Source organism: Heteronotia binoei, chromosome 6 (genome assembly GCF_032191835.1).
Source record: "Heteronotia binoei isolate CCM8104 ecotype False Entrance Well chromosome 6, APGP_CSIRO_Hbin_v1, whole genome shotgun sequence".
NCBI classification, from domain to species: Eukaryota; Metazoa; Chordata; class Lepidosauria; order Squamata; family Gekkonidae; genus Heteronotia; species Heteronotia binoei.
The window spans coordinates 79,292,202-79,302,791 of record NC_083228.1 but is presented as its reverse complement, the minus strand read 5'-3'; the positions used below and the strand labels follow the sequence as shown (position 1 = coordinate 79,302,791).

The 10,590-nt window shown below is 50.5% G+C and overlaps 1 protein-coding gene across 2 annotated transcripts; it reads left to right on the top strand.

Annotated features, from left to right (window-relative positions):
* The first annotated feature begins 312 nt into the window (after window positions 1–312).
* On the top strand, window positions 313–10,474 carry LOC132573923 (V-type proton ATPase subunit e 2). 2 transcript variants are annotated; one of them, XM_060241881.1, is made up of 4 exons: window positions 313–659; window positions 2,246–2,293; window positions 9,190–9,311; window positions 9,720–10,474. In XM_060241881.1, exons 1-3 carry the CDS (start codon window positions 556–558, stop codon window positions 9,281–9,283), a joined length of 246 nt encoding a protein of 81 aa, XP_060097864.1. In that variant the 5' UTR covers window positions 313–555; the 3' UTR covers window positions 9,284–9,311; window positions 9,720–10,474. The 2 variants fall into 2 exon arrangements, 1 of the variants encoding a protein (XP_060097864.1); XR_009555579.1 differs by having other exon boundaries at window positions 331–659; window positions 9,190–9,335.
* The last annotated feature ends 116 nt before the right edge of the window (window positions 10,475–10,590 follow it).

Genomic DNA, 10,590 nt, shown 5'->3' with positions numbered 1-10,590 from the left:
TGGCATTCTGTTAAGCCCTTTTAAAATCCAGCATTAAATGTACATTTCTTTAATCTCTAGTCTATCTGATTTCCCTACTGACTAATACTGCAATTGCTGCTAGCACATATAAATGAAGTTAGGATGAAAGGAAGCTGCAGCTGAAGCGATCCTAGTACTGCAGCCTGACTCATATTTCCTTCATCCCGTAATAAAGTTCCCCCGTAATAAAAGCACAGGACTATTTTTTTAAGAAATCCAAGGATCAGAGTAAGCCTGTAGGGGGCGGTGTAAGCCTAATAAAATTTAACCGAGGAAGCATCCTTACTATTCGTCTCCGCCTGCTCTTGCTCTTCAGCCTCCGCAAGATCGCGCACCGCAACTCTCTCCGCCTATTAGAGGTCTGGTGAAAGGGATGCGTCTCTAGCCAATCGGGGCGGTGCCTGCTGAATTCTGAGGATTTCGCTTGGCTTCCCACGTGACAAAGAGGGATTGCTGGGAGGGGGAAGGGAAGCGCAGAAGCAGCTTATCTCGCTGCGACCTAACTGCAATTCCTTAGCCCGACGTGGCCGCGCCATGACTACCCACAGCTTCGCCGTGCCTGTCATCCTCTTCTCCATATTCTGGGGACTCGTGGGATTTGCGGGGCCTTGGTTTGTGCCCAAAGGGCCCAACCGCGGGTGAGTCTCCGTTAATCGGCCTAATTGCGGGCTCGCTAATTGTCATGGCAAAGAGATAATCACGCGCATGCCTGGCTCAGGGTCTGCTGGCTGTCCCAATCAATGAAGAAGGAACCATGCGGTGTGGTGCTCAGTTTTAGGGCCAGGAAGGTTGTGTATGATAAACACATTTCACTGAAAGTCCGGAGTCTGTCGGAGATACAAGTTCATAACCATAATGTGGTCTATTTATATCACTTAAGAAATTTTTAAAAGGTCCCCTTTTCCAAGTCGTAGGATTGTAAGAGTATTTTGCATTATCAGGCATTTGGGGAGGGTAAGGTTATTTAAATATCTGTACCCTAATTTTCTCCCCAGTGGACACCTGAAGCAGAGCCAGTTTGGTGTAGTGGTTAAGTGCACAGACTGTTATCTGGGAGAACCGGGTTTGATTCCCCACTCCTTCACTTGCACCTGCTGAGATTGCCTTGGGTCAGCTATAGCTCTCACAGAGGTTGTCCTTGAAAGGGCAGCTGCTGTGAGAGCCCTCTCCAGCCCCACCCACCTCACAGGGTGTCTGTTGTGGGGGAGAAAGATAAAGGAGATTGTGAACCTCTGAGATTTGGAGTGGAGGGTGGGATATAAATCCAATATCCTCATCATCAACAACACTCATGCCCTCCATTATATTCTCACAACCCTGTGAGGTGGGTTGGGCTGAAAGCAAGAACGACTAGCCTGAGATTATCTAGTAAATCTGTATGATTGTTTTATGTCTTTTAACTTTTTATAAAAAATTTCAAATAAAAATGTCATAGAATCATAGAGTTGGACCTCTGGGGTCTTCTAGGCCAACCCCCTACACCAGGGGTCCTCAAACTTTTTAAATAGGGGGCCAGTTCACTGTCCCTCAGACTGTTGGAGGGCCGGACTGCCGTTACTGTACAAGGCCGCAGGCCGTCAGTTCTCCGTCTTCTGCATCTCTCTCCCTTCCCCACACCACACACCCCGGCCTGGGAACTCACCTCACCTCGGTATCACCTCACACTCTGTCTCCGCCGCCTCAGCCCAGTGCCGGAAGTGTGCATTGCTAACGCGAGTTTAGGTCGAATGTCACTTCCGGTCTGATTTTGCCATAACCCGGCGGGCCGCATAAACGTCCTCAGCGGGCCGCATCTGGCCCGCGGGCCGTAGTTTGAGGACCCCTGCCCTACACAATGCAGGAAATCCACAAATACTTTCCCCATGCACATACATCTCGTGACCCCTGTTCCATGCCCAAAAGATGGCAAAAACCTCCAGGATCCCTTGCCAATCGGGCCTGGAGAAAAATTTCTGATTGACCCCAAAGTGGCAATCAGCATTTCCCTGGACATGTAAGAAAGGGCCATGAGAACTAAGCACTGATGCAGCCCTTCCTGCCCTCCTTCTCATGATCTGCCTAATTCATAGAATCAGCATTGCTTTCAGAAAGAAGCTCATGCAGCCTCCGTTTATGTCAATGATTAATAAGATTGGGTGGGGTGTTTGTACATGTAACGCATACCTGATTCAGTGAAATCATGAACATTGACCTGCTGACCATGATTTTTCACTTTTCTCTGCAGTGTGATTATTACCATGTTGGTCACTACTGCCATTTGCTGTTACCTCTTGTGAGTATCAATGGGAAGAGGGCTGGTTATGCCTAGCAGGAATACCTATTACTTTCTTCACTTTTGGTATACCTATGGTCATGTACTATGCTCTTGGGTGCTGGTGGTGTAGCAAGGAATCTTGGATGAAAGGCTAAGCATCTGTTCTTGTTAGTGCACTCATAGCTGTAAAACTGAGGTCATTATTTGGTTCCCAATTCCTCATTCAACAAAGCACATATAGGCCACGTCTGCATCTTTCCTTTCAAGTCATCCCCTGCCAGCTCAAAAATTGCTCCTCTTTCAAGATTCCCAAACGTTTTTTTGTTTTGTTTTAATATAAAAACATGGTAACGAATGGGGGGGGGCATCTCAAGGTAAGGTGTTTACTGCCACAAATCATACATCATTGCTAAGGGGAGACTGCCTTATTCCACATGCCTGGAACATAATTTTATGTGAAAACTATTATTGGCTGGTCTCAAGCTAGATCTTCTTCGTGGTCTCTGTGCAGTCCCACACATGGGTCTTGCCGCAGGCAATGAATCCATTCCTCGGAGTTCCAATAGCTCGCCTATAGCGCTTTTGGCGCGCTCCCCTCCCGCCCTGGGGAGCAGGCAGCGACCGCGCATGCCTGGAGCGGGGGGGGAGCGCCCATTCCACTCAGTTTCTTCCTTTCCGCCGCCCGGACAACACCTTCCTCGCTGCGCTCTTCCTTAGCTCGTCTCTCCTCAGCTCATCTCATCTCTACTTTGACTGGTATCGTTCTCTCTTTCTCCCGTTTCGTCCTAAAAAATATATTAAAAAAAAAAAAAAAAAAAAGAACCCCGTTTCTGCGCTTTTAACTCTCTTTTTCCATACCCGTCCCTTCCCGCCCTTCCCTCCCCCCCCCACCGTCCGGGGCGTATGGAAGGGAAGGTTACCTTCAAAAAGTGTAGGCACTGTGGGGCTAAAATTCCCACCACAGACGGCCACAGCCACTGCCTTTTCTGCCTCGGGGAGGGCCATCGAGTCGACGCTTGCCCGCATTGTGCAAACTTTGGCAAGCAGGCACGCAAAAACCGCGCCGCACGACTACAGGCCTTCCTCTTAGAACGGTCTCTGCGGGCTATGCCCACCTCCGACTCGCCGCCTCCCCCACCTCGAGCGGGAGATTCGGCTGCCCCGGCTGCGCCTCAGCCTCAAAAGACGCACAAGTCCGGGAAACGTCCTTCGAAGCACGCCGAAGCCGGCCACAAGTCTTCGAAGAAACTGCGTCATCCCGAATCGGAGTCGGCGCCGAAGAAGCCTCGGCACTCGGATTCGGCGCCTAAGAAACCTCACCATTCCGAGCCGGCGCGTCATTCCGAATCAACGGACTCGGCGCCCATAAAGCCCCGCAGCACCATGTCCTCGACCGCTCAGTCGAGTTCAGCCCAACCACTCTTGCCGTCCGAGTTGTCGACCCCGGTTGATGTCATCACGGACATGCCCAGGCTTACACCTCACACCTCCACGGCTGTGGAGGTGATTCCGATTCGATCTCGATCGCCTTCAGTACATAGCGTGGTACCTTCCGAGATCCTTGAACCCGACCGTTCCACCGACCCGACGCAGACTTACTTACGCCCGTCTTTGCGACCTGACGCCTTCCACGATGTTGCACTCTCTCCGCTGTACCGTGAATCGGCAACGCAAGTTTCCTCCCATCGGATTCGAATTCGATCACGCTCTCCGCGTAGCCGCCACGACTCCGGTTCCTCCGTTTACTTTGAACAACAGGATTACTACTCGAGAAGGCGATATGAATACTCTCCTCTATCCAGATCGCCCTCACCTCGACAGGGCAGATCCCGTCACCGTTCCGGCTCCCACTCTGATTGGGACATCCATCGTAGATACCACGAGTCAGACTCCTACTTCCACCGTGATCCCGAGACTCCACGGGTCCGTTATGGCGGTTCGCCTCGGTCCCGCCACGCGCGCACAACCCGACGCGAGGATTCACCTCAGCTCCACTTCGACCGCCCTTCTCGGCTTCGTGACCCTCGAAGTCACTTCGAGTACTCACCCAGACTCCTCAATCGCCTGCTATCATCTGATCAAGAGGCTGGCCCCTCGCATCATCACCGTGACCACCCTCGGTACCGAGACGTGGCTAAACCGCGTACTGCCTCTGCCACCGTTTCCGTGGCCCCGGATTCTAGACTTCGGTCTTCTCCCAAGACCTCGGAGGCAGCCCCCGTCTCGGAACCGATCGTTCATCCACCCTCCCCCTCCACGGGGGCCTCTTCCTCGGGAAAGGAGTCCCCAGGCTCTTCGGATTCGGAGGACCACTCTCCCTCTCTCCCACCGGACTCGGCGCAACAGCTCAGGCTCTCTCCGTCCGATGCATCCAAGGCCTATCTCAATCTTATTACTTCCATGGCGGAGGCACTGAAGATACCTCTCCAGGCAGACTCCCCCAAAGTGTCGGACATGGTACATGACCTGGTTCAATCAGACTTCCCTTCAGGGTCCTTGCTTCCTATGCTACCGGTGCACCTGGAGGGTCTTCAGGAGACTTGGGACAAACCTGCATCAGTACCTCCCACTTCTAAAAGGCTGGACTCCCTCTATCGAGTCCATGCCCCTGACGCCAAATTCCTTGCATCACATCCGGCTCCGAACTCTATAATTGTTCATTCTGCCATGAAGGCCAAGCCCTCCAGGCATCCCGCACCGCCGGATCGTGAGGGAAGGAAATTAGACACCTTGGCAAGGAAAATCTTCACACTTGCTTCCACCAACTCGAAGCTTAACAATTACCTGGCTTATTTTGCTGCTTATACTTTTAATCTAGCGAACCAGTTCACACCACTGATACCATCGCTTCCCGATTCCTCTCAGGGAACAGCATCAGCCCTAGTTTCCGAACTCTCCAGGGTCTCCAAACAACAAATTAATTCGATTCGACATGCGGTCTCCTGTTCATCCCGTGTCTTTGCCTCTGCGGTTGCCCTGCGTCGTCATGCTTGGCTGAGATCCACTAATCTTCAACCCGACATCAAGCAGAAGATAGAGGATCTTCCGTTTGATGGCCTTGGCCTCTTTCATGCCTCCACCGATGAGGTCTTGTCCTCTGTTGACGACGGCCGTAAAAGGGCCAAGCGCCTAGGAGTCGCCCAACCTGCTTCGCAACCCTTCGGCCGCAAACAATCTTGGAAACCATCTTTCCAAAGACGCCAGCGTTCTCCTAAACAGTCTGAATACTGGAAAAGAAGACCTGCTCAACAGAAGCCTTCTTTTCAGCAAAGGCAACGCCCTCAGCAGTCCAAAAAATCATCCCCCCCTACCAAGCAGTCTCTTTGACTTCCCCATACAGTCACCTTACCCTACGCGTCTTTCCCCATTCTACGGGACTTGGACTTCAATCACGACCGACTCCTGGGTACTCACCATCGTACGTCTGGGGTACGCAATAGAGTTCGCTTCGCTGCCTCGCCACCACTATTTCGTTGCTACCCCTCCATCCCATCACCTCCATCACGAGATTCTGGACCTGCTCCAGAAAAAAGCCATAGAACCGGTTCCCCCCCAACACCGGGGAACGGGACTCTACTCAAGGTACTTCCTGGTCCCCAAGAGGGATGGAGGCAAGCGTCCCATTCTGGATCTTCGGAAGCTAAACAAATTTATCCTGTACAAAAAATTCAGAATGATCTCGTTGCAGTCCATCTTGCCCTTGATTCCGAAGGATTCATGGATGGCTTCCCTAGATCTTCAGGACGCTTATTTCCATGTGACTATTCGACCTCAGCATCGCAGATACCTCCGGTTTGCGATGGGCCAACATCATTATCAGTACATCTCCCTACCATTCGGCCTCTCCACCGCACCCAGGGTATTTACCAAGTGCATGGCGGTGGTGGCAGCTGCTCTTCGACTACGAAACATCACGGTCTTCCCGTACATCGACGATTGGCTCCTCATTGCACCGACCCCAGACCAGCTCGAGTCCAATCTCCACGAAGCCCTTCTCCTGCTGGAGTCTCTAGGCCTGCGGGTGAATGTTACAAAATCGCACTTCACCCCCACTCAACAGCTCTGCTTCATAGGGGCCCATCTTCGCACCTCTATCCACCGTGCCTTCCTCCCAGAGGACCGTGCTATGACTATCATCACCCTTGCCAGGATGGTCCAGCTACATCCCATCCAACCGGCCCTAACTATTCAGCGTCTTTTAGGTCTGATGGCCGCTACTACAGCAGTCCTCCTCTTCGCCAGGCTACGAATGAGACCACTTCAGCTCTGGTTCGTACGTGCCTACCGGCCTCACGTGCAACCTCAGAGCACCCTGCTCACCGTCCCCAGGAGAGTCCTTCCTTCTCTCACTTGGTGGACCAGCCTCGACAACCTCCTCGAAGGCATGCCGTTCCTACCAACTACTCCAACGGCTATCGTGACAACAGACGCCTCCATGTGGGGATGGGGAGCCCACTTGGAAGGCAAGACTGTCAGAGGTCTCTGGACCCCTCAGGAGAGGACCCTGCACATAAACTGCTTAGAACTGATTGCAGTACACAGAGCTCTTCAATCCTTCCTTCCTCTCATTGCGGGTCGCCACATCCAGATTTCCACGGACAACATGGCGACAGTATTTTATGTAAACAAGCAGGGAGGCACCAGATCCCCTCGACTATGTCGCATAGCCACTCTGCTCTGGGAATGGTGTATCAAACACAGCATCCACATGACCGCCATCCACCTCCCAGGTGTACAGAATGTATTGGCCGACTCCCTAAGCAGGATACGTATAGACGACCACGAATGGTCCATCAATCTGACCTACCTTCGTCGGATTTTCAGGTGCTTCGGGACCCCCAGGGTGGACGTCTTTGCCTCCAGGGACAATGCCAAATGTCACCGCTTCTACTGCAGGAAGGGCGACGATGCCTTCCTACATCTCTGGAGAGGTCCCCTCCACTACATTTTTCCGCCAACCCCCCTACTGACACGCGTGTTGACGAAGGTCGCACGGGATGGCACGGACTGCATCCTTATCGCACCGTGGTGGCCACGGCAACCATGGTTCACCAAACTTCTGCAAATGTCACAACACACTTACCGCCGCCTCCCGATCGTGGGAGACCTTCTCTCGCAGGCGAACGGCCAGGTACTTCATCACAACCCTCGGGTTCTGGCCCTCACCGCTTGGAGGATACACTCACCTGCCTCTCCACAGAAGTGACCAATATTCTTCTCAACGCAAGGAAGCCTTCCACTAGACTCTCGTACCAACGCAAATGGAAGCGCTTTTGTTCCTTCGTTGCACCCTATCATTGGACTCCTGAGGTAACACCTCTGAACCTGATTTTAGATTATCTCCTATCTCTGCAGAAATCAGGCTTGTGCTACTCTTCACTTAAAGTACACTTGTCTGCCATCTCGGCATTCCATGACACTATCGACGGCAGGACAGTGTTCTCTCACCCCTTATCTAAATCCTTCCTCAAAGGAATGCTGCACCTACATCCACCGGTTAAACCATTCGTCCCAACGTGGAGTTTATCCCTTGTTCTTTCCTGTCTAATGAAGGCGCCCTTTGAACCCATGGCGACAATACAGCTCAATCTTCTCTCTTGGAAGACAGCATTGCTAATAGCCCTCACCTCGGGTAAGCGGGCAAGTGACTTATGTGCCTTCAGACATGACCCTCCCTACACCATCTTTCATAGGGACAAGGTTGTCTTAAGACCGGATCCTACGTTCCTCCCCAAAGTTGTCTCCAAGTTTCATCTGTCTACCTCCACCGCGTTACCAACGTTTTTCCCTAACCCGTCGGACCAGGGACAGCGATCCCTGCATTCTCTGGATGTCAGAAGGGCGCTAGCCTTCTATCTGCATCGCACACAACCTTTCCGTAAGGACCCTAACCTGTTTGTGGCCTACGGTAAACCACGTAAAGGACACAAAATTTCTACCCAAAGACTATCCAAATGGGTAGTTAGTGCCATCAGGTTGTGTTACGAACTGGCTAAACAGCCTCTTCCCGAAGGCCTCAAGGCCCACTCTACTAGAGCGGTCTCCACGTCTTCGGCTTTTCTACAGGGCGTCTCCTTAGAGGACATCTGTGCAGCTGCATCGTGGTCCTCTCCTTCCACGTTCGTCTCCCATTACGCTTTGGACGTTCGTGCGAGACGAGACGCCTCTTTCGGCCAAGCAGTTCTCCGATCCATCTTCCACTGAAGTATGGTGAGTGTTTTCGCTTCTGCCTCTATGTCTTGGAACATGATCTGTTTTCTTATGTGACTAACTTTCTTCTTTTACCAGCACCCTCCTCCAGGTTACTCAGCTGGCTAGTCACCCATGTGTGGGACTGCACAGAGACCACGAAGAAGATAAACAGGTTGCTTACCTGTAACTGATGATCTTCGAGTGGTCATCTGTGCAGTCACACACGCCCACCCAGCCTTCCCCGCTGCTGGCTTCCTGTGATTGTTATTTAACTCTGTACTGTGTTAGGTCAGCGGCGGCTGGAAGAAACTGAGTGGAATGGGCGCTCCCCCCCCGCTCCAGGCATGCGCGGTCGCTGCCTGCTCCCCAGGGCGGGAGGGGAGCGCGCCAAAAGCGCTATAGGCGAGCTATTGGAACTCCGAGGAATGGATTCATTGCCTGCGGCAAGACCCATGTGTGTGACTGCACAGATGACCACTCGAAGATCATCAGTTACAGGTAAGCAACCTGTTTTTATATTCTTTCCTTAACAATATGTCTATAAATAATAAATTGGAACTTTGCCCCTTGAAATAAACCTTAGGTGGTCTCTAATCAGCTTTGGTAGCCAGAGACTGTCTGCTCTGAAGGGGTATCCCTCTGGACAGTTCCCGTTTTAAAGCATTGATAGTTCTGATCCATCTCATACATACCCTTCTTACTTTTCTGTCTCCCACATGCAGTTGGCTTATAGCAATCCTATCCCAAGCCAACCCACTGTTTGGACCACAACTGAAGAATGAGACTATCTGGTATGTGCGTTACCTGTGGGAGTGACCCATGGTGCTGCAGACTGCTTCAACAGGTACCAACCCAGGAGCACCTGCATGTATGTATATGTCATAATCAGTTGTGGCCTAAAGGAATCAGTTTGCTTCCAGTTCACAAAAGCTTCCCTGCCACATTTCTTACTTGCTTCAGGCAGTTGGCAAACATGCCTAGAAATAACATAGCCAGTGGGTTAAGAAACAGTGATAATCTGCCTTTTAGCAGTTCTATGAGAAAAGCTCACAAAGGTCTTTTAATGCCAAAGAGCTTGGTAGCCAGAGACTGTCTGCTATGAAGGGGTATCCCTCTGGGTAGTTCCTGTTTTAAAGCATTGGTAGTTCTGATCTATCTCATACTTATCCTTCTTACTCTTCTGTCTCCCACATGCAGCAGGTTGGCTTTCAACAGGTTATTGAGCATCTCTCTTTCTGTCTCTCTCTTCTAGGTTCTCATCTGACCTAGACAGCTCCATGCTTTCCCCCTTCCAGTACCAAGTAAACAGATTTTACAGCCAACATGGCCCGCAATAGGATCAAGTACATAGTATGACACTGCGTGTATTGTTATTCCTTTCATATTCTCAATATGAATTGCTGATTAAAATATTTATCCCACTTTTCAAAAACACTTCTAAAGACCCTGAAAGTTAGAACTTCTAGTCCTGCCTCAGCAGTTGCGGATTAACTTGCATCTTAAGTTATCAACAGAGGAAACTGTCAAATTTTGTGGGTTGAGAAATTAGGGGTCAGTGTCTCCTATTACCCAGAAGTAGGGTTTCATAGAGATTGGTAGGCTGCATTGGGAGAGAAAGGCAGGAAAATTTATTCTACCACTGGAAAGTTAGGTCTGGACACAACCCATCATATCTAGTACACTTTATTCTGCCTTCCCTCAAAGGAACGTATGATTCCCTTTTTTTTGTTTTAGCCTCTCTCAACAATTCTGTGAAATAAAGTGCAACTGAAATTGACAAGTACAAAATTGCCCTGTGATTTTGCTTCTAGTCTGACACACTAATTCTCCCTAAAGCTCCTTCTTTAAATAGGGGGCTAGCCTACTACTAGGCCTCCGCCCTCCCCTTATTTGTGCCAAGATGTATTTTCCTTGGCTCTCCTCCCCACCTGAACTGATAACATATGTGTATATTTATCTTCTATGAACCTGTATTGTGAAAAATAAAAATTTTAATATGTGATCTTATGCACATTTGAAAGTTATATTATTTTCCCCGTATGTAGAATTGCCCTTGCTGCAAAACAGAGAAGAATGACAACTCTCTGAGCTGGTGGTGATTTTCAGTTGGTATGAAATTCTTG